Consider the following 24,749-nt stretch of genomic DNA (forward strand, 5'->3'; position numbering starts at 1 on the left):
ATTTATATAAAATGTTAGAAACTGCAAGCTAGTAACTCAACAGTCTTTGCCCGGGGAACCAGGGTGCAGAAAGATCGGAGGGAAGAATTACAAAGGGGCAATTGGAAACGGGTATGGTATTTTCATTTTCTTGGTTGTGGTGATGGTTTCATGTGTGTATACATATGTCCTCATATTCGACTACCTCTCTTGAGAAACATTGTTTTAGGTGAGATTGAGTTCAGAAGTAAAATTACAAGGAAATGATATTCCCTAATTATCACTGATTCTTGTCAGAACTCAGGACCCAAGACAACACCCATTACAAGTTTTAAAATGTCAAATGTTTACAATTCTGTCAAACTATTTGGTTTTGGGTAACAAAATGTCAGTTTAAAAAGTATAGTGTTCAAGAAGCTAGAAATATCTTTATGCAATCTCACTTGTTAACATAAAATTTCAATGAAGTGGATTGAGAAAAGCTGATTGGCCGAGGGGACATAGAAAGTATGGAAATGCAACTATTCCATCTACCCTGTCTCCAGGAACTCTTTCTGATTAGCTCAGTAACCTCTCCTACTGAATTATTGTAATACTTTTTTGTGCCAATCAGTCAGAAAGAATTCATGCATTTATTCACTGTTCTGTACCACCACTTTATATGAAGACTCCTCTGACCCTCAAAAGTTGAGTCTGGTAGTGTATAAAGTAATCACAGTATGATGTAATCAATGCTTTAATACAGGCATGTGCAAGGTACTGTGGTGGCACAAAGGACTTCATCAGAGGACTTTCTGGAAGTCAAGGGAAACAGCTGGTGTGACTGGATCAGAGGGAATTCTGGGAGATAAAGCCAGACAGGTGGTGGGTTCCGATCGTAGAACTTTTTAAGCCAGCAATGGGAAGGTACTGAAGGATTTTAAATAGAGTAAAACTTGTGTCATTATTTAAAGATCCCTCCCAATATAAGTTCCATGAAGATGGGACTGTGTCTCTTTCACGGTTGTAATCCAGTGCCTGATAACATAGTAGTACTCCATTTGTTAAATGAAAGGAAAACTGCTGAGATTTGTGTTTTTGAGAGATCACTGACAGCACTATGAATCGAACATACTGAGACTGGAATCAGAAGAATAACTCAGAGATCCTCAAACAACTACACACGAGACCAAGGCAGCTCGAGCTAAGCAGTAACAAAAAAGGGGAGAGAGAGGAGTGAGTATATAGCATTTGAGGTCAAACTGGGACACAGGGTGAGGGAGAAGAGCTGGGGGAAAAGAATGAAGAATGGTTCCCAGATGCTTGGCTTCATTAATTCACTTGGAAGGCATCATCAACTACTAGATATATGAAGTCAAATAAGACCTGAGCCCGGCCATCAAGACATTTATAGGGTAGTGGAGATGCATGATTAAACCAAGTAGTATGATGCTGTGTAAAAGGCACCATGTATGATAGAAGCACATACAGAAGCTCATAAGAGGGACAGGGACTTCTAGATTAGTTGGAGAGCAGGGAATGCTTTCTGGGGAGTATGATCATTAGTCCTTAAAAGACGATATGTGTTGTCTTGCAAAGTGAAGTGCTGACTATCGAATGGAGTTATTAAAATAGGAAATGCAACAAAATCTAATACCCAAATTATACAGAGATTTGGCTTCAGAGATAAAGCCAAAACCAGAACCTGCATTCTGACTCCCAGGCATTGATCTTTTCACTTATTCTTGCTATTAATCATATGCTCAATAGGTCTAGAAGGCCTAATGAAATGACTAGTATTAATTCAACATTACTAAATACTGTCAGGCTCTGTTCTAGGTGATAAGGATTTAACAGTGAACAAAACAGTAAGGCCCTCTGGCTAGTGTATATCCTAGTGAGCAATGAATTACTGTAGAAAGTTGAATCATGTTCCTCCAAAATTCAAGTCCACCCAGAACCAAAGACCTTATTTGGAAACAGGGTCTTTACCAATGTAATTAAAGAGCTCAACATGAAATCACCCTGGATTAGGTGGGATCTAAATCCAGTCACTGGTACCTTGTAAGAGGACATGGAAAGACACAAAAGGAGGAAAGCCATGTGAAGACACTGGCAGAGATTGGAGTTATGTGGCCACAAGTTAATTAATGCCAGGAACCACCAGAGCTAGAAGAAGCAAGGAGGGATTCCCCCTAGAGACTTCCGAGCTGACACCTTGGGTTCAGACATCTGGCATCAAGAATAGGGAGAGAATAAACTTCTGTTGTTTTAAGCCACCGAGTTGGTGGTAATTTGCTACAGCAGCCCTACGAAATGAACACAATCACATACTTTTTCTGAGTAATACATTAACAATATAGCTCAAAAATCAAGAATAAAACTGTAGTGAAAAGTCTCCCTCTCACCCGTATCCTATTTACCTAGTTCCTTTTTCATCTCAAACACATAACCTCTGGGATTCCGGTATATACTTCCAGAGATGCTTGTATATAAATACATGTTTCTCTACATGGACACATACTCTCTTTAGAAAAAAAATCAGAAAAACTGTTTTGCATAGTTTTTCACTTCATGAGCCCATGATGTGTTTCCCCAGTTAGGCGACAAGTCCTAAGAACACAGACTATTTCCCCAATACAGTACAGGACTGCAGACCACACAGAGACGTTCAGTAAGCGGTCACCGAATCCTCCCCTGGGCACCTGGTCCTCACTAGCAGTCTCCATTTGCTTACCTCCTGGTGCCCCCTCTGTTGCTCTGAACCTGCACTCTCCAAAGTCACCAGTGGTTTCCATAGCAACAAAATTTAGTGGGCTCTTGTCCTTACGTTGCTGAACCTCTTCTTGGCAGCAAGTGACACTGGCTGCTCTATGAAACATTTCCTTCCCAGGGCTTCCATATTACACTCTTCTGCTTTTCCTCCCTTTTCCTGGACTAGTCCTCCACTCTCAGGGCTGTGCTCCAGATATTCTTCTCAACCTCTTCCTTTCCCCCCTAGATGATTTTATTCACTCCTGTGGTTTCAGTTGCCTTTTCAATGTCAACAACTCCCAGTTGTACAGCCAAACCAACCTCCTGAACGCCAGACCAACATTTGTGTGTGTGTGTGTGTGTGTGTGTAAAATCTCCACCCATTGCTCAACACAGTTACTTACCCTACTTTCAAGATGCAAGACCTGCTCCTGTTCTACTTCTTCAGCTTCCTCAAAGCCCTTTCCCCCTTCTTTACTGGATTTTTCACCTACACGAATTGATGCTTTCTCTTCAGGGCCAGAACACATACACTAGTAACAAGGTGTCTGGATTTGGACCTCAGCCCAAACTAGTAATTCACTAGTCGTTGACCTTGGACACTGTGCTGTTCTTAACCTCTCTGTGCCTCAGTTGCCTCGTGTAACATGGGATAATAACAACGCCTGCATCAAACGTTGCTGTATTAAATTCATTAACACATGCATAGCTCTTAGAAGAGTGCCCACCCTACAGTAAGCCCTATATAAATATTAACTATCATTTTCACGTAAGTGCTAGGTATTCGGGGACGCAATGATACCTGTTTTTAATGAGGCAGAGGAGGAAGATACTAAATAATTATAATCAGATACAATAAGTAGAAAGTACAAAGTAAAGTGGAAAACAAAAAGAACATAGAACCCTCGTGGCACTTATCCAAACCCCTAGAAGCCTAAGAATCTACAGCAACGGGTGCGAAGTAGAGAAAATCCTCCAGACCTCCGGAGGCGCTGCAGCATCCTCCAGCAGCCCAGGCAACAGCTCACGAGAGGACGCGCTACAAAGGTCACGTGTCCCCGCGTTTACCGCCCCTGCGTTCACTCGCTCTTCGGTCCACGTGACTCTCATCCTCGGGGGTGATTGGTCCGCATGCGGAGCGTGTTTAGGGGCGGGTCGAGGCGGGGCGGGGCAGGGTGGGCGGAGGGGTGGGGCCGGGGGGCGGAGCCGGAGGGGGGTGGCTCGGTGCGGGGGCCGTTGGCTCCAGACAAATAAACATGGAGTCCATCTTCCACGAGAAAGTGAGTGTCCGCGTCCGGGGGGACCTGTGTGCGGCGCTGTGGCGGGCGTGGGGTGCGGTATCTCTACCTCCCGGAGAGCTGGGTGGGGCCCGAGTCACCCCCATCCCGATCTCCCCGGGCGGGCGGAGCTTCACCGGAGGGGAGCTTCACCGAAGCCCCCACCGCACCCCCCGCCCCTGAGGCCAGTGCCGGCGGTCCCTGGGGAGCCCGGGGTCCGAGATGTCTGGGGAGCCGGGAGGGAGTGAGGGCAGGGCCGTGGGCGCCTCGGGGCACCGGAGAGGGGGTGGCACCGAGTGGGTTTGCTTCTGCGCTTCGCTTCCACTTTCCATGGGATTCCTTCTCCGGTCCCTTCTCCTCTACTCTCCGTAGGTTTTAGCTAGTCACCTCTCGGACACCTCCTCGATCCTTCCCAACTCTCCCAGTGCTACCCCTGGCAGAATTATAATAACTTTTCCTTCTCTGGACTCAATTCTATTTTGGAATCTCCCATACACTTAGCTCCCTGGCGGTGTATTCACGTCCTTCTCGTGCACTAGGTTCGTGAGTCTCTCGAGTGCAGGGACGTTGGCTCAGCCCACGGAGGGCCTGACACTAAGGGACATAAAGTAGGAAACCCCGTGCGCCCCTAAACAGGGAAGTCGTCATAAGTGTTTTTGTTAGGAAATGTTTGGTTTTCGTTTCTTTTGGTAGTTCCATCTTTCCGGATCAGGAAGCCAGCTTTCTTATTGGATATTAGGGGTGAACTGGAATAATATTGCAGTGGTGCGCCTGGCCTGTTTTGTTTTGATTCTTCGATGACCACGTACTTGAAGATACTGTTTGTGGCATGTGAAGAAACTCGTCTTTTCCCACGTAGAGTTATCAAGCCTTTTGGGTGTGAGTGAAATCTTCCTCAGGACAACTATGGCACATCTTGTTTCATAATAGTCTCGTTTGGAAAGGGTTGCTGGTGCGGCTCTTATTTAGTAGGAGCAAAGGGGTTTTCTTTTGTTAAATACTTCTAAATGATCATTTATTTTAAAAAATTAACACACGACAATCAAATAAAGCAATCAAAGACAAGAGACACAGCATCAATCTAAACAGATTGTTAAATGGAATGCTTTTCTTTATAGAAAACATTTCAGAAAGTTTGGCATGTTCTAGAATGGACCAATTTTTATGCGTGGGGAGGAAGAACTCTGATAGAGTTATGGCTAATCTTGACTTGACTGACCTAATATAGGAAACTTGGACAAGAGAAATTTAGTTGCTTGTCAAGGAGACTGCATGAAGAGAACCCTTGCATGTATGTATTTTTATTACTAAGCTTCAGACGCTTTGGTGTAGGACCAATGTTTCCACATGGAACACTTCCAACATTTTCCACACCATTTCTTGAGACCTACACAATATATATTTTAACAATATTGATTGTTACCTCTTTTGGATACATTTCAGTAGAGGTAACTACCAAACCATGGCATCAAAAGAAACTGGGGGATAGCCTAATGAAAATGCGTTTATAAGAAAGAAATCAGTCTCAATTATTAGCATGTGTGTAGGCTTAAAGATACTTCAGGAGAACATTTACGCTTATTAATTTATGTGTACTTAGCAAATGAAGGTTCTTGTTCAAGTTCTTCGGGCATATTTCAAGAGTATGGAAAGCATCTGTAATCATAGGGCCCATTGTTAATCTTATACACAGTCCATTATGAAAATACTTGACCTTAATGTGCCCTTTTCCAGCATACTTGCTTCCCCTCCTACAAAGGGCCCTGCAACCTCTTCTCCGTGGAATATTGTTTTCCCCATTTTCGTTGTTGTCACTTTGAGTTCCTTGTATTACGTTACAATGTAATCTAAACAAGTTGTTTACTGATATATTCTCTAGTGCCTGGCACATAGTAGGTGCTCAATAAATATTTGAATGAATCAAGTGAGTTCTTTGAGCATCTAAGATGTATATGGTGCTGTCTACCTAAATAATTTTTCTGTAAATATTTTAGGCTTTGCAGGTCATATATAGTCTCCATACTCTAGTTTATGTATGTCTTCCCAACCATCTGTAAATATAAAAACCGTTCTTAGCTGCTGGTGCAGGTTGAATTTGGCCCAAGGGCTCGAGTTTGCCAATCCCTAACTTAAACCCTAATATTAAATGGCCATTAACTGCTCTTTTGTTTTGTTTTTATGTTTTGGTTCTGGTGCCTGCTTTCTGCCATTTTTGTTATCACATCTATTGCTGACTGCTCTTGGTGAGGTTATTGTACCATCTGAATTGGTACTTTTATGTGGTATAAACTGGGATTGATGACCGAACTGGTTGGGGTTATATTTAAAATTAGTGAAAACACCGAAAAGATGCTGAGCATTGACTTTATGACATCTATTATGCCCTTTGTGATTGCCTGTTCTTAGCCGTCTTCAGGATACTTGAGGTTTAGTAATAACCAAATTCCACATCAGTGGCCTGAGGAAGTGGTACCTAATAGCACAGACTTGAAGCCTCTGCCTGGGTTTGGAGCCCGGCTCTGCCCTTTACTACCTGTATGATCCTGGGTAAGTTACTTCCTATCTCTGCTCCAGTTTCCTCTTCTGTGTGTGAGGATAACAAAGTTTTTTCCACGGAGTTGAGTGCTTAGAATGTTACCGGCACTTAGTGCTGTAGAAGAGCTGGCATTGTTGTTATTTGGATGCCTGTGTTTGCTGAATCTCCTAAAAAGGATGGAACCTTATTATCACTCAGATGAGAGGCTCAAATAAGACATGAGCCCTGCCACAGCCACCCTTACTTAGGTTCATGCCCAGTTTCTGTTCTAGTCACTAGTGTCTGGGAATTTGAACTAGTTTCAGGTTGGTCCTAAAAACTTTGAGGGCAATGGGGGAATGATTTGGATGCTCTTCCCTTTTGTGGTTTTATAAAATATCTTGGGAAAACTGGAGATGCAATTTGTTCATTCTCTGATCCCAAGACAGTCGAGTTTGGTACTTGTTTTTTGTATTATAAAGGAATTTTTTTAAAACATTATGTACAAGAAATTTTATGTAACAAATAATTACAAAACACAAGAACAGATACAAGGTGCAAGAAATTTTATGTACCGGTAACAGATTTATGATATTTACATATCACAGAAGGCCAAGAACTCTTCTGTTATTGCAAGTTTGTCCTAAGTTCAACAAAACCGATGATCGTATTCCAGGGTATTATTTTGCATGCGGATATCGTTATTGATTTCTAGAGTTACACTTTTAACTCATAAGCATAAATAAAAGAATTAAAAACATTTATATAGATATGGAATTAGTACTACCCAGGTGTAATGCACATCCTTATTTTTCCCTCACAAATTTGGGCAAAAAAAGTGCATTATGCACAGCAAAATACGGTAGCTAGCTCTTGATGCGTGCAGTCTCTGTATCTTAGCAGAGGCTTTTTTGTTGTTTGATTTTTTTTTTTTAATTAAGTATAACACATGTTGGGGCACCACATCATAAGAGTACAGCTGAATGAATTCTTACAAAGTAAACACATACTCTTGTTTCCCCGAAAATAAGACCTAGCCGGACAATCAGCTCTAATGCGTCTTTTGGAGCACCTTATATTAATTTTTGCTCCAAAAGACGCATTAGAGCTGATTGTCTGGCTAGGTCTTATTTTCGGGGAAACACGGTATGTGCAAATAACACTTAGATTGAATAGCAGACGTTTATTTCCCTGCATCCTCTAAGCCCCCCCATGCCCTTTTCCAGATACTAACTCTCCTTCCACCCCTGTAAGGGTAACCACTATCCTGAATTCTAACATCATAGACTAATTTTGCCTGTGCTTGAACTTTTGTAAATGGATTCATATAATGTGTACTCTTTTGAGTCTGTTGTCTTTTAACATTGAGAGGTTCATCCATATCATCACAGGCAGTTATAGATAATTCATTCTCATTGTTACGTACTATCCCTTTGTGAATATAACACAGTTTATCCATTCTACTGAGATGGACATCTTTGTAATTTCCAGTTTGGGAGCCATTTGGAATAAATAGTGCTTCTGTTAACATTGTTATGTAACACATGTCTTTTGATGAACGTATGTTTGTATTTCTTTTGTTTGCATTCTGTACCTAGTAGTGGAATTGTTAGATCACAGGGTGTTAAGCTTTAGTAAATACTGCAAATAATTTTCCAAAGTGGTTATACTAGGTTATGCTTTCATTAATAGTAACTAATAGTTTTGATGTCTCTAGTCCTCTCCAACGTTGTAGCCACTCTGGAGAGTGTGTGGTCTTGGTAAAACATGGTGGTTTTAATGTACGTTTCCCTAATGGTAATGAACTTGAGCACCTTTGTGTTTTTAAGCCCCTCGGTTATCCTCCTGTGAATGCTCGTTCATCCTGTCCATTTTTCAGTAGGACGTAAGTAGGACATCTGCATGTTCTTCAGCTCGTGGTCTGGTATTCAGTGGGAGTTGCTCTCTGGTGGCAGGAATACAGTAGAAGGAAAAAGAGGTGCAGACCAGTCCCCTCACCTTTGTGACTGCACCTTGAGGGCTAGATACTGCTTCTTTACTCTAAGCTACTTATTCCGTACCAGGTTATGAAGATAACTTAACCTCTCAGCCCCCAGTCTCAGACTCACACCCTCTCAGTGCTGCCTTCCTATTCCATTATATCTGTAGTCTCTGTATCTTTTTCAGCAGCTGAATTTTGTTCCTGGAACATGAATTCACCAGGAAAAATATATGTTGCTCTCTGGGCTCACTTTCTATTGTGTAACATGGCTCAGAACAAATTGCAGGATGTCAGGCTGGATTATGGAACAGACTCTAGTGGGGAAAGGGAGAACTTAGTGGGTCCAGGGTTAGCAAGAGAAGAAAGTGTTCTCCTGTCTGCCATCATCCCACAGCAGGGCAAACCCCGGTCTGTGTTCCCAGGAAGGGATCTCATCCACCTGTGAATCTCCCTTCTTATAAGGCAAGTGGGGAAAAGCAGCACTGTTGCCAGGAGAGGGGTGACAAGCAGGCTTGTCAGTGCCAGGCAGTCTTACACGTATGGGTTCCCCAGCTGTCCAACACCCACAGACCCTGGGGCCCAAGGGAAGTTGTACTCCCCACTCACATAACAGTAAGTCAGTGATCCCATGGAGTGCTGAGCTTGGATGCAGCCCCCCCCTTTCCAGTTTGTTCAGAAGTGAGCTCCGGGGGTGCTTTTTGGGTATCTTGCTCATTGCATCATACTGTGTGTGTATTATTTACTGAGTTCCCTGAAGAGAACCTCGACTCTGTAGCTATAAGTCTTAACATCAAACAGAATTTTTCTTACCTGTATCAATTCTTGAGATACGAAGTTACGTGAACAAGCATTTAGTTCAAGTAGAGATTATCTTGTTAAAGAACAAATGTTCTAGGGATTAAAATCCCCTTTCAGCATTAGTATAATAATTTACCATGGAATCTCTAAAGTTGGATTTATATTAGGCTCTGAAATTGAGGGAGGCTAAGTGTTTGTAGAGTAGTTTTTAGTAAATTATGAGATTTGGTGTATTTGATAGATAATAATGTTTAATATAAATCATTCTTAAGTTTTTGATCCTATTACTAAATTATTGTAGTTCCATTAATGGTAGAATTGTAAAATAAGTGTTAAATGAAAATGCACATGCCTTATGTTAATCATGTTTGTCAAAAACTAAAAAGGTTCAGTTTTGACAGTGTTAAGAAGGTAATGATTAAATTCCTCTTTTAAAAAGCCATTGTACAAATCTGTTTAACAAATCACATTTGAATTTTTTCTTTTGGAAAAATTAGCAAGAAGGCTCACTTTGTGCTCAGCATTGCTTGAATAATCTATTACAAGGAGAATATTTTAGCCCTGTGGAATTGTCTTCTATTGCACATCAGCTAGATGAAGAAGAGAGGATGAGGATGGCGGAAGGAGGAGTTACTAGTGAAGACTATCGCACATTTTTACAGGTACTGATTTTTAAACTCACCAAATTGCATGTGGTTTTGTTTTTCGGGTGTTTTTAATGTGGGTATTGTTTAGAAAAGGATAAACCATTCTGCCTATCAGGATCTGACTTGTTAATTATAACTCTGCTCTTGACTTTGTAAATGGGGTTGCACAAGGTGTTATTTTAAATATGCACACTAATGACAGTTTTTATCCTTCTCTCCCCACCCTCCGCCCCCGCCTCAACTACCTATCCAAATTAAACAGCAGCCTTCTGGAAATATGGATGACAGCGGTTTTTTCTCTATTCAAGTGAGTAGTCACAAGCGAGTACTAAGTGTTGTTTATGTCCCAGGTGCTGTTTAAGCTCAGGGTATGGTTGGTGGAAGTATTTTTTCACAGCGTTTCATAGTCACTGTAATGATGTGACCTTCAGAAGTTCCTGCAGTAGATTGTGTCTATAATGAGTACAAGTATACTCTAGAGTACTAGATTTTTTTTGTATAGATAAACATGAAAATTAAGATTGTAGCATCTTCATTTTAGAGTAGGGGTTTTTTTTTTTAGAATTCTCCTGGCAGTTTGATAATTTTTTTATTTTATTAGTTTCAGGTGTACAAAACAATGTAATAGTTAGACATTTATCATTTATACCCCTCACACACAGTGATAACCTCCCTCCCCCAATCCCCCTCTGACATCGCTTATAGCTGTTACATTTCCACTGTCTCTATTCCTTATGCTGTACTCCACTTTTTGTGAATATATATATGTGTGATATATCTATATATAAAATTATAGTTGACATTCATTATTCTTCAGCTTCAGCTTCAGGTGTACAGTGCAGTGGTCAGGCATCTACATCATCCCTGAGGTGGTCTCCCTAATAAGACAAGTGTCTGGGATATAGAGTAGGGCTTTTTGAAAGAAGATTTAATTATCATCTAGATGCTAATAACCTTAATTCCAATAAGTCACAGTCTTTTAAACTTACTATCTCTTGTGTAAATTTGAGAAAATGCAACCTCACTCCCCTTTAAATCAGCTTTCAGAGGAAGCTATATTACTTGTGAAATTCTTTTATCTGTGGGTCTTTCAATGTAACACCTGGGAGGGGAGGATCCAGAGTTCTTTCAGAACCTCTCTTGAGGGGCCTATTTCTGCAGGTGTGTTTGTTTGCATTCCTCTCATACTGTCCTGGACTCCTCATTCACCAGCATTCCCCATCAGTGCTTCTTTGTGGACGGTTCCAGGTAACAGCTATACAGGGCTGGCCTCGGCTGAGCTCTTGCAGTTTCCTATGCGTGCGCTGCCCTTGGTGCTGACTCACGTCTGCCCACTTCATTGCATTCACTTTTTGTCTCTTCTGGTACCTGGTTCACTTGCTTCTTTGTTGGCTGCCTTGGAAGTAAATTTTCAGAAATCTCCTATTTTTTTCAGGCAGTTTGAAATAATCAGGTTTATCTTTTGTTTTTTCCTAAAATTATAAACCCATGATAATAGAAGTTTAAAATCTTTAAAAGCTTCAGTTTAGATCTTTAGAAAGAACTCATTTTCATAGACATACGGGATATTATCACTGTTATAGACATATCAGGTAGTTAATTGAAATATAATTTCTCTAAAGCGGGACCCGTAGCAGCCAAAGTTTCATATGGAGACTAGTTTTAAGAATAGCACTTACTAGATAAAATACACATCTGGATTTTTGTGGCAGCTTTACTTAGGAATTGTGTGGTTCTCTGAATATCCCAGAAACCCAGTGTTAAAAAACACTCTTTCAATGTTGTGTTTATACGTCATATATAAATTTAGTGATATAGCTATACACATACACTTTTTAAAAACCATAGCCTTCTGGGGAAATTGATATATGAAGTACAATTGTTTGTACAGCTAACATGGCTACCCTGTTTGTATTTGGAATTGAATGGTTTAGCTCATGAAAACTCACTATTTTCTTCTACAGGTTATAAGTAATGCCTTGAAAGTTTGGGGATTGGAACTAATCCTGTTCAACAGTCCAGAGTATCAGAGGCTCGGGATCGATCCCATGTGAGATTGTATTTTGCTTTTCCTACACTTTCTTTTCCTAAATTTGACTTTTAGAGTTATAATTTCTTAAAGAAGCAAAATATATTTTGAATGCCTATGTTTTGATGTGTCATGTTTCATTCCCTATTTCACCTTTTGGGGATGTCCCTGAACCTTTGCCCTCTAAGCCTTCCTGGTAACCCAGTGTCTGGCAGCACACAGCTGACCCTTCACTGCTGTGTGATGCCATCGTTTTTTGCAAAGCATCACTAACCTGCAGAGAGATTCATTCTGTTTGTGATTTTTTAAAAATCAGTGCTACTTAACTGTAAACATAATCCTAAATTATTACAAGTTTTGTATAATACTTAACAATGGACAAACTAAATGAATATGAACGCTATTATCTCCACTTAATATTGGATCTGTATTTTTTCTTTTTCTAGAAATGAAAGATCATTTATATGCAACTATAAAGAACACTGGTTTACAGTTAGAAAATTAGGAAAACAGGTAATGTGTCTCCTCCTTCCCTGTCTTTTTTCACATTCTACACTCCATTTGCAACTTAAATGTAAGGGATTAGTGCCTAAAAGATGAAGAAACTCACCAGTACTGTGTGTGTGTGTGTGTGTGTGTGTGTGTTAGTTTCAATCTTGATAGGAATTTGCTATTTTAAAAGACAATATCAATTTTCCCTATATATTTATTTGTGACAACCACATACAGTTTAGCTGTATCATAAGAAGAATTATTTAAGACAATGTAAATGTGGTTACTTATAAGTGGGTTTTATGTGATAAATGTTCTATCAGCTATTTCACTTACAGATTTGTATTTAGCATAGTACTATCACAAAGCTTGAAATAGTGTTCAGCATGAATGAAAGTTTTCAACCATGTTTGCTTTAGCTTAACAAGATTATTCATATTCCAAAGTGCCACATAACACATATATCCACATAAAATAATTTCTATTAAAAAAAAAGAATATGGGATATGTCTTGAGCAAGCCCTTTTTAAGATCAAGAAATGTACCTACAGTGTTATTTTTAAAAATAATTAACAATGATCGTTGTACACACAGTTCCATTTTTTTAAAACAGAAATAAATTCCTTTGTTTAGAATTTTGAATCTTTGAAAGTGTTATTGAAAGCGTACTAATACAGTAAAAAGGAATTAACTAGGATACATGGGATAAATCTCCAAATAATTATTTTGAGTGAAAGAAGGTAGACACAAAATACTGCATACTGTATGGTTCCATTTATATAAAAGTCTAGGAAATGCGAATTTCCTGCGAATAATCTGTCCTGATAGAAAGCAGAGGAATCAGTGTTTGCCTGGGGCTGAGGAAGGAGGAAGAGTGAAGGAGGAGGATCAGGAGAGCACAGGAAACTAGGCAGCGAGGAGTACAGTGCGCTCACTCTCTTGGCTGTGGTGGTTTTAGGGTGTGTGCATGTGTCAAAATTCTCAAATTGTACACTTCAAATATGTGCAGATTATTGCATGTAGATGATACCTCAAGCTGTTTTCAAAAATAATACCAAAAAGAAAATGAAGTCAAGAAAGAGTGCATTGAATTAAGTCATTAAAAGATAATTCAGAAACAAAACGCCTTGCTATTATCGTTTAAGTCAGCCACCTGAGAAGCAGCTTCATCGTAAGTGGTTATTTCTTAAGGTCCCTCCTGAGCGGCTCAGAGCAAGTAATGGGGACGTGGTGTCATAGAGAGTGACCCAGGTGTGAATAAGGAGGAAATGGGGTGTAGTAGAGAGTGACCCAAATGGGATCAGCTCTAGGGAAAAGCCAGGGCAGGACACTGCCGAGATTATTTAACCTCTGGGTTTTATTTATATCTTTGAAAATTATGATCAGGTATTCTTATTTTGTATAAAGTAATCACCGGGTTTTTTTAAAGATCTGAAGGCTTAGATTCCAGAAGTTCCTATGTATTGATTTGCATGTAAATTTACCTATTTTGAGAGATTTTTTTGTTAATTTTAATTCTTCAAAATTGATTTTTCACATTTTAAATTATCTTTGACAAATACAGGAAATGTCAAATTTTGGCTAATCTCTGGCTGTAATTGATATTCTGGTTTAAAATTGTATTTTTCACTATAGACTCTTATGTCTGAGGTCCCTGTTAAATGAAAAAGGTGACTGGAAAAAGTATTGTGATCTATGTGAAAATTAAAGAAAAGTAGTTGGTCATGATACTGACAGTAACTTTTGAAACTTTTTGTGTCTTGTGGGTTAAATTAGGAGTCCTATGAAGTAGTGACTAAATGATGTTAATTACATGTGATGGTGGCTTAGTGACCTCTTAAAATGAATTGGTGGTTACAGATTTCTTCCTGGAATGCCTGGCTTTTTTCTCACAATTGACATTTTTGACCAAAATTATCAGTAATGGGAAAACTGTGTAGTTGTCATTTTTCTTCCACATCAATATAATGTGATTAGATTAAGGTTTTGTCAGGCATACTTTGAAAAAAGATTTACTTATAGATATCAATAAAGACACTTTAAAAGTCGTATCTCTTTCTCTTCTTTATTGGTGGGGGAAATTTAAAGTATATGGCTTAAAACAAACTTTTATTTTTAAAAACATTTAATAGTGAGTAATCTCTAACATTCTATTTCAGTCTTTTTAAATCACATTATTACTTTAAAAAAAAATCTTGGTTTGACATGTTTCCAGTGTTAGACAGTCATACTAAGTCTAGACGGGTTATATCCTTAACCTGTGTAACTTCCTTTTAATTGTGATGTACACTAACTTCAATGTTGGACATTTTTTTTCCAGTGGTTCAACTTGAATTCTCTCTTGACGGGTCCAGAATTAATATCAGACACATACCTTGCACTTTTCTTGGCTCAGTTACAACAGGAAGGTAAATAAAGATGGAAAGTTTTATAATTATATCTTTCAAAGTAGCTAAATAAAACTTAACTCATTAGATGTGAGAGTAACAATACTGTTTTTATGGCAATGGCAGTGAAAAAAATCTTTGTTTTACATGGTGAACTTGAAGTTGGGGTTTGACTGATGCTGTTCAGGTAGAGTTCTCACTGACACCTGGCCCTCTCCTGAGGATGCTGCTTCCTTTGCAGCCCCTCTAAGTAATGCCTCTTGTTTCTTCCATACCTCACATACCACAGGGCCAAGGGGAAGGCCAGGTGTTCTTGCTCCTCGTAGCCTCCTCTAGGCTGCTGTTCTTCCCTAAAAACTCCGCTCCTTTGAAATACGTGCCACTAGATTCAACTCTACCTCTTCTCTTTTGCACTCACCTGTGAGCCTTCTCCTTTTCCATTGAAGACGTTAGGATCTGACTCACTGTCTCCTTTCTGCTTCAACTCCATTCATCATTCTTAGTGATTTCTATATCAAAAATCAATCCAGTCCAACACTTTGCTTCTTACTTTCAAAGATCACTTTCTTCACTCTTGCCTGGCCATTACCAATAACTGCACCACTTTCAAACCCCAGCTGCAAGCATCCTACTCTTTGACTACTGCCTCTGATCTTTGTACCATATTTTCTGTTTTTTCCGTTCAGACCATTCTTTGAACCCTACCACAAGACCCAGACATTCCCCTTATAATCTTCTTTTCTTACCCTGCTTATTTTCTATAATCCATCATTATAATCATTTCACTGCATTCAACTCCTTTCTCCTCTCCCTCCATCATACTTTCATGACCTGGTTAAAAGCAAATCTTGGTCTTGTCCATTCTTGTACCAGAGCAGCTGAACATGGCTAAAGAATGTCATAAATATGATGATTGATTTTGCTTTAAATTTATGATCACAAACTTCAAATGAGCCTTTAGTGCTACTTGCCATTCCTACTATGTTTTTTAGTAACTTCACCTACTCTCCGTGGTGGTTATTTCATAGCTTATCTCTTCAAAACTAACCACCCCCCTCTCCCTTCTTGACTCCTAGCTTATGACCTTCCTTTGTATTCTACTAAGAAAAGAGAAGAAACTGAAAGAGAACTTCTTCATCTTTCTTTGAGAAAATCTGTCCACTTGCCTATATCTCTACATGTGCTTTGAGTCTTTAAAGTAGATGAATTGTCCCCTCCTCCTAACCAAGACCAACCTCTGTTCATTGGGGCTTGATCCCAGCTCCTCCCACTTACTCAAGCTCTTTGCGCCTGCTTTTATCTTTCCCCTCCTGTAAGATGAGTTCTCCCTCTTTCTGTATTATTTCTATCAGCAGAGAAATAAGCTCATTATGTCCATTGATTAAAAAGAAAAGGCCACTTTTAACTCCAGGAAACTCCACCTGCCTTCCATTTTTATTTTCTCCTTAGAATCATCTCCAGTGTACTGTCTCCTGTTCGTGAGCTTGTTCCAGTTACACTGTCACAACGTGTCACTGAAACATTCTCTTCTCAGTGTCATCAGTGACCTCTGCATTTGCCAATGCCAGTATTTAATTCTCAGTCTTTTATTTGCGCTCATCTTATTTAAGAGTATAGTTGATTATACCCTCCTTTAAACAGAACTAAACAAAACTTACTGAAAATTTCCAACAAATATAAAGTATAGCAAATAACTTGATGAATCGTCATGTACCTTTCACCCAGCTTCACCAAATATCTTATGGCCAATCTTGTTTTATTTATATCCTACCCTCTTCCTTCTCTTTATTTGAGCAAACACTAGGCATCTTGTTATTTTCTCTGTAAATTTTTAAAATTAAAATCTGTAAAAGCAAGGATTCTTAAAAAAATATAGCCACAATACTATAATCACACCTGAAAATTTTAACTATTGTGCTTTCATAACATCAAATACCCAGTCATTGTTTAAATTTCCCATTTCCGTGGTTGTCTCCTATGTTTTTCACAGTTTAATCCAGGTTGAAGTAAGGTTCATTGATTGCGTCTAGCAATGGGATTCCTCTCCACTTTATTTTTTCTTTGATTTATGTTTTGGAAGAAAATGGGTCATCTGTTCTGTTTCCCACATTCTGGATTTTGCTGATTACATCCCTATTTTTCTCTCAGGCCTGGATACACAGTAGTTTAGTCCTTAAATCAAGAGGCTTAAGCAGATTCAGGTTGATTTTGGGGGGACAGAAGGCTTCACAGATGGTGTGGCACTTAATGTCTGGTTGTCTTTTTGTGATTTGAGTAGTTATTGATGAGCAATGCCTAGTTCATTATTTCATTAAGGATTGCAAAATGGTGATAATAGATTCCCATCATTCCTTCATTTATTAGCTGGAAAGCTTCTATACTAATAAACTTTCATTATTTGGTTATCCTGAAGTATGGTGTTATAGTAAAAGCAGGGTGAATACTATTTTCCCTTTATCGGTTTTTAAAATGAGTTCGTTTCATAGTCTCTTTAAAAAGTAACCAATTGTCTGTTTTTTTCTGAAGTGTCATTATAAACTAATCCAGTAAAACATAGCTCATGTGCTCTAGTCCGTCATACTATTCATATTGATACTCTAATTGTCCCATCTTGGGCCAGTGGGGACCTTCTGAACTTGACTCACAAGTTTCTGAAATGACCACTGTAGGCTTTTGAAGCCGTTCTTTCTCAGGTAAGCAGAATTTCAGGCTTATTTTGTGTATTTCCTGCCCCTTTAGTGATGGTGTTTAGAGATCACAATGTGGGCACTGGCGTATTTACTGCTAATGGGTTGGCCGTCATGTAGTTCTTTCCAATTCGTATGTAAGACTTTAGTATTGTAACTAATTTGATTTTTATATACTTCTGTCTCTTTTCTTTTGTGCCCCAAACCTTGGGTCCTAACTATTTCTTCCTTCTTGAAATACCATCTACACTTGGCTTCCAGGCCACAATGCTCTGATTCTCCTCAGATTTCACTGGCTGCTTCATTCAGATTCCTTTTGTGGATCTTAACTCTTTCCAACCTCTAACTGTTGAAGTGACCCACAATTCAGTCCTTGGACAACTTCTTGACCATGTACTGTCCCATTATTTTAAATATCATCTCTGAAAACATCTATATGCCAATAATTCCCAAACTTTTATCTTCTGCTTAGATATGTACCCTAAACACCAAACTCCTAACTTTGACTTCTCCACTTGGAAGTCCAGAAAGCATTTCAAACTGAACATGTCTACAAAAGATGGATTTTTTTTTTCTCCCCATTCATGCTATCCTTCACGTTTTCCATTTCAGTAAGGACCCCTCTTCTTGCAGTCTGGTTCCCATATATTATATAGATAAAGCAGCCCGTAGTGCTTTTTAAAAAATACAATACATATTATGGCACACCCTCCTCCTTCACCCTTCAGTGCTTCCCAGCATGCTGAGAGTGAAGTCTAGTCTTGAATAAACCCTAAGATCCTTACAGTGTCACCTGAGTAAGGCAGAGTTTCTACTCTTCATGATGCTCTTCATGGAATGCCTTGGTGAGCTGATAGATTTGTTCTAGGATCTAGAAACAATTTATTGGCATGAAACATGTTAAACCATCTGAACTCTGAGCACACTTGTCCTCATAAAACAAAAAAAGTTAAGCATATTAACTTATTACGTATTAAGTTACTACTGTTTTGAGTTTTTCCAATACTCCTTTTGATCCTTGTTTTTGTGTTTCATTATCTGTTTTTATTTTTTATTTTTTGTTTCATTATCTGTTAATGCTCACAAAGGATATCTACTAATAAGCATCTAAGTTTCAGAAAATTTTATGGTAGAAAAATGTGACTTGATTAGAATGATTTTGGTATAACCCATCGTTACTCAGTGTGGACTCTCCAGCTGGGAAAACCCTGGCTTTCTAGAACCATATTAAAAAAAAATTGCACAGGATCAGTGTATTTCTTTCAAAAGACAAAACACACTTTTAATACCTTGACTAGATTTTCGGTATTGGCTTCTCAGACCATGTTTTCAGTTGGGAGGGAGGTCAGGGTGATGGGACAGCTGTTTCCACAGGTGACCCATTTTATACATATTACATGATATTATGCATGTTATCTGATTGTGTCCTTACAACAACCCTCTAAGGATGGTTCCAGTACTATCTGTTTAACAACTGAAGAAACCAAGACATAGATGTGTCAAGTGATTTACCAGAGACCATGCGACTAGGAGATGGAAGAGCTAGAATTAAAACTCGGGCAGTCTAATTCCAGACTCCTTGCTCTCACTCACTGCTTTACCTGACTGTCTTACCGTTTGGGGAGTAGCCTGCTCGGTCAGGCACTGTTTTAGGAGAGCTGTTTACAGATACTCTTTATTTCTCATAACCACTCTGTGAGATGGCTACTCCCATTTATAGGCGAAGAGAGTCAGACTCAATGGCTTAAAGGACTTTGTTCTACATCACCCTGCCAATAAGCATAAGAATCATTGTTTGAAGTCAGGTCTTTCTGACTCCTCAGTTTGTATCTGTTTCAGGACTGTACCATGCTGCCTCTCTGTCTGCTAGCATTGTTCATCGATTTTGGATCTCTTACTAGCTGTTTCAGTTATTTTTGCCCTTTCTTTTTTAGGTTATTCTATATTTGTTGTTAAGGGTGATCTGCCAGACTGTGAAGCTGACCAACTCCTACAGATGATCAGGGTCCAACAGATGCAGCGACCAAAACTTATTGGTGAAGAATTAGCACAACTGAAAGAACAGAGGTAAAATTAAGCCTGCAGTATGAAACACGTGATAGCATTTCATTACGAGAATTAAATTTTCATGCTAACATTGAATGTGTAGTCCTTTTATTGTTGGTGATTTTTTTTAGACCTTTATAGTTTAGTGAAGTTTCTTGGTTCAAACTTGAATCAACTCTTTGAATTACTTAACTATATTAACTTAGAGTCACATCACAATACAATCTTTATATTATTAAACCTTATCTGCAGGAAAATGTGTAAGTTTTGACTTACATAAAATCTTCGGTTTATAAATGTCTATATCTAAACTACAAGATGGGTCTGCAGTCATTGTCAGTGCTTTCATTCTTTAGAGTCCAGAAAACAGATCTGGAACAAGCCTTAGAAGCAAATGATGGGACAGCAATAGTAGACGAAGATGAGGAGGATTTGCAGCGGGCTCTGGCACTAAGTCGCCAGCAAATTGACATGGAAGATGAAGAAGCAGATCTCCGCAGGGCTATTCAGCTCAGTATGCAAGGTATAGACATTCTGACGTGGTGGTTTTCATGTTTGAAGAATTGCTTCAGGTAACTCATGGTTTCCCTGGAAGTTAATGAACGGCCAGCAGTCCTTTGAGAATTTCTGCAGAAGGAATGGGTATTTCTTTTGGTTTTCTTGTGAAATGAATGACTTTTTACAACCTATGTTATGTTAGGACTAGTTATATTTTTATTTCTGGTTATTCCATTTGGTTATAATACTGTACCAACACAGCAGTAAACTGAAGTTAATCTTTGTGGGCAAAAGTGGGGGGACCCTTACCCAGACCAGCTCTTTCATAAATGTATGCTATTGGACACAGAGGAAGGCCTGGACAGAGAACATGTATCGATTTTACAAAAATCTAACATTAGTGCCATGCAACTGACAGCCTAAGCCCACTTCGATGGGCCTGCTTTTATAGTGATCTAAGCCCCTCAGCAGGGGAGGGTGAGCTGTAGCCTCTAGGGAATCCAGGCAGCAGGACATGTCTGGGATGTAGCTCAGAGCGGCTGACATAAAAGTGTAAGGAGTTTCTTGTGGTAGTTTTGTTTTTATCTAATTAATACGAATTTGCCTTCTATTTTCTAATGAAATTACTCGTCGAATTTCTTAAATATCTAAATAAAATGGAGGTTTCATTCATACGAAGATCATCCTTTTTACCTTGTATTTGATCCTGACCTTCTCACGCCTCCTGCCGTGCTTCAGGGCATTCTGTATGGTGTGCAGTCCAATGTTTGATGAGTAGAGCCCTGCCGGATTGGGCCAATTATGGACGGACACCAGCTTTTGTAATTTTAGATATTTTTGTGTAATTCACTCTTCTTACCACCTTATTTCACAGTTTGTACAGAATCTCTGGTGAGACCACGGAAACGTACTTAAGTTGCTGTAGGACCCAAATGTTTGAGAATAGAGCACACAGTGGATTTGAATAATTGTCCACTATAAGTTGCTTCTAAGGAATTGTATGCCTTTGAAAGTGTAGATTTATGTCTAATAAGTTCAAGAGAGCACACAAGAGTAGTGTTAATGGCTCTTCCTGCCACGCTGGCTTTTGGACTTGAGTCCTCACATCTGATATCACAGGTGGGTAATGGCTTTGGCTGTAGTGGACACAGGTCAGATTTGAATAGCTTTCTTCAGATTCCCTGAGGTTTACAGAGCCATTCTTATATTTACAGAAGAGTAGCAGAATGATTTTAAGAAAACTGTTTAAAAGCTTGTTCCTATAAGTATAAACATACATTGCTTTAACTGGTATATAAAACGATTGGTTTTTGTTCCATTTTCTTCTGTCTTCAGGTGGTTCCAGAAATATGTCTCAAGATACTCCACAGACATCAAGTACACATCTTACTTCAGAAGAGCTACGGAAAAGAAGAGAAGCCTACTTTGAAAAGTAAAGTAGTTGGTACAATATTAAAATTGCATATTCAATATTTACTTTGGCTATTTTGTCTACTCGTGAACTTACAGCTTTGGATTAAACTATTTATTTTATTTAGGATTCTCTTTTTTAGAAAGACTGGTTACTGCCTGACCCTATGAACATTTAAATGTTTTTTTTTTAATTAAAAACGAACTGTGAGATGAAATGTAGTTTTAGGGAAAAATGTTGCCCCATTACTAATTATATTTACATGAAATAAGGTGAAGGAAACCCTGTAAAATTTCAGTCATCAAAAAGATAATGGAATTGGCCTTTGAATGTGCCTCTTTGTTACCTCATCTTGCAAAATTCTTTCGTCAGTTAATAGGAAAAATGGCCTATCACAATGCCAGTGGTAACCAATGCAGATGTTTTGTCAGCCTTGTACTCTTTTAATAGGAAAAAACAGCACCCTTCCAAATAGAGGTGGTGGTTAATGCTCTGCTTGTTGCCACTTTAGTGGGGGTACCACAGGCCTGTCAGCATAAGGGATACTAGGGCAGACCATAAATCTGAATCATCAGCTTCTAAAATCTGACTTTGTGCCCAGCTTTGTAAGTGCTCTCAGAATAGAAATTTCACTCCATAAAATACCATCCTTTCCAGTAAGTGTCATTCACAAGTCGTCTTCCCTTTTTCTTTTTTTAATGATAAAAATCCATCTTAAAGACTGCATGATCTGTGATAGCTACTCAGCTCCTGTGATCCCAGATCACAAACCAGAAGGCCAGTGGCTGAATCTGGCCTGTGAACTTACTGTATTTCATCAGTTCTAAGATGCACATGTTTCTCACATTTCAACATCTTTTTAACTGAGAAGCATCTTGTGGTCATAATTGGCAGTATTTTCGCAGTATCTAAAATATTGGAGCATTTTACATTTGGTGGTGTAATGAAGATAATATTTATCTTGTTTTCTGTTTTGTTTTGTTTTTAAGTCACAACTCAGAAGTATATGAAGGAAAGTTCTGATCATCTGACATCCTCTTAATGTGAGATATTTCTAGTCTTTATTCAGTGATAGATTAACAGATTTAATTATATATAAAATTTCAAATAGTGCTTATTAGTGCTTTTCCCTTTTAAATTTTAAAATGAACTTTTTTATTTTTTAATTATGATAAACTTTAAGTATATATAAAAGTAGAGAAACCAACGTAATGAACCCCTATTTACCTATTACCCCAATATAACAAATATTAGCACATAGCCAGTCCTGGGTTTTATGCCCCCCTCTCCCATGCTCTTCATTCTTCCACCCCTAAGCTGGGATTATTTTGTAACAAATCTAAAAGCATCATTTCATTTCATCCATATATCCATCCATTTCAGTATGTATCTCTAAAATATATGGACTTTTTAAAAACATAGCCAAATGCTATTATTACAATAATGTTAATTATTACACAATAATTATTAATGGTAATTTCATAATATCTTCAAATATCTGGTTAGTGCTAAAAATAACTTAAAGCTATTTAATTAGTTAAAAACTAATATCCTAAAAAATTTAAGATATCGAAAATTAAAACAATCCTACTGTCCTTTAGTAACTGATGTTAGTATTTTGGCACATTTTGTTCTAGTCACAAAGACATACATGTATATACTAGTTACACCCATTTTCCCATGATAGTGAATATTCTTTTTAAATAGGCTGTATGATATGTTATAAAATGAGTGTGTATATGTTTTGATTTTTGTCATTATAATTAGTAGTACAACAAATAATCCTTGTACTGACTCTCTGCCTCAATTTTCTCATCATTTCTTCTAATTATTCTTAGGATGTCAGATTATTGGGTTAAGATACATGAACAGTTTTGAGGCTGTGGTACAGATTTCTAAACTGTATTCTAGAACGATTCCCAAGCGATACTTTTACCGTGTTTTTTTCAGACTTTCTTGTTGCCAGATTAAAATTGTCCAAATAGACATAGCTTATAGAGAAACTGCAAAATTCACAAATACATCTAAGAAGAGTAAAACATCTTTAAAGTATAAAAACAAATCGCTCCTTTATGTAAACATTTTTGTAGATTTTTTTTGGATTAAAAATGTGGAACTTCCAGTAAGTTAAACTTTTTATAGTAGAAAGAATAATGCAGTAACATGCCATAATGACTAAGTTATAAGAAGCACAATGCCAGTGATAACTAATGCAGATGTTTTAGTCAACCTTGTACTCTTTTAAAGTATTTGAGCATTGTTCTGGCTCCTTCCTGGGTGGAGGTTAGATGATTGGGAAGGAAGGTGCGCTGTGATGGTTTTCAGCTTCAGCTTTTTATCTTCTTCAGCTTTAAGGTCAAACTTCTGCCTCCTAGTTTGACCTTAAAAATATGGTGGGAACTTACGGAGAACTACAGAATATTAAAGACTCACATGTTACTAAGAAGAGTTAAGAGCTCCTCTTGGTGTTAAGAAACACTTAGGGTTGCTTTTTAACATTGGCTAGCATTCAAAATTTTGTAGGATGCATTAATAAAGGAGAAACTAACGTTTGCCTGTCACCAGGATTCCTGATTTCTTAGTCTAGATGGGTCCTTGTCTCGGTAGCTTCCATCTTTGGGAACTTGGTTCTAAGGTTATCGAGTTAACTATTTCTTCCTTTTCACCCTCTCCAAACTGACCTTGGTGCTACCTTGTTACTCATTCACATTCAAATTTATAAAGTGTTTTTTTTCCTGTAGAGTAATTGAAGCGTCATACTTAATGTAGTAACCACAGTGTTCATGCATGAAACAGAAAAATACTGTTAAAAATCTACCTGTTACAGATTCACAGGTTATGAATAAGAGTTGTTAAGTATTTTCATAGCCATGATTTTTTTTTCCAGTAGTAATATCTAAATCCATTTTATCTATCATAAAACCCCAAGCAAAACATTGTTACATCAGCTGTGACACTGTAAAACCAGCCTTAACTCACTGTAATAAGCATCAAATTAGGCAAGGTACATAAAACTATTTTGTAAACTGTAAAGCGTTGCATGGGTTTATATTAGCATTATTAATGTCTTCGCCAAGTATAAGTCTGAAATGATGCAGATTCTTTCTGTCTTTAAAAAAGTGTTTCCCAACAAGGAGGGAAACATACTGTTTTCATGGTCATGGTTCACTACTGGGATTCTTTGGTTGTCTAATACTTGAGCCACCACTGCAGTGGCGTGGCGTAGTTTATCAGGGTTCAGTTTAAGAAATGTAAACCATTAGAAGTGT

At 38.4% G+C, this 24,749-nt stretch overlaps 1 protein-coding gene across 3 annotated transcripts in view; it reads left to right on the forward strand.

Moving 5' to 3' along the window:
* Window positions 1–3,902: 3,902 nt before the first annotated feature.
* ATXN3 (ataxin 3) overlaps window positions 3,903–24,749 on the forward strand; it is a 33,260-nt gene continuing 12,413 nt past the window's right edge. Inside the window, exons 1-10 of one of the 3 annotated variants that reach the window (XM_074327028.1) lie at window positions 3,924–3,992; window positions 9,781–9,945; window positions 10,193–10,237; window positions 11,895–11,980; window positions 12,406–12,472; window positions 14,772–14,859; window positions 19,460–19,592; window positions 19,928–20,094; window positions 21,405–21,501; window positions 22,470–22,524. In XM_074327028.1, the coding sequence (XP_074183129.1) occupies window positions 3,969–3,992; window positions 9,781–9,945; window positions 10,193–10,237; window positions 11,895–11,980; window positions 12,406–12,472; window positions 14,772–14,859; window positions 19,460–19,592; window positions 19,928–20,094; window positions 21,405–21,501; window positions 22,470–22,503 (906 nt within the window). In that variant the 5' untranslated portion in view covers window positions 3,924–3,968 and the 3' untranslated portion in view covers window positions 22,504–22,524. Of the gene's footprint in view, window positions 3,993–6,411; window positions 6,537–9,780; window positions 9,946–10,192; window positions 10,238–11,894; window positions 11,981–12,405; window positions 12,473–14,771; window positions 14,860–19,459; window positions 19,593–19,927; window positions 20,095–21,404; window positions 21,502–22,469; window positions 22,525–24,749 lie in introns of those variants that run through there. The other 2 variants (XM_019745261.2, XM_019745277.2) reach the window with 2 other exon arrangements.

The sequence above is a fragment of the Rhinolophus sinicus genome, linkage group LG03 (assembly GCF_036562045.2).
Source record: "Rhinolophus sinicus isolate RSC01 linkage group LG03, ASM3656204v1, whole genome shotgun sequence".
Lineage (NCBI taxonomy): Eukaryota > Metazoa > Chordata > Mammalia > Chiroptera > Rhinolophidae > Rhinolophus > Rhinolophus sinicus.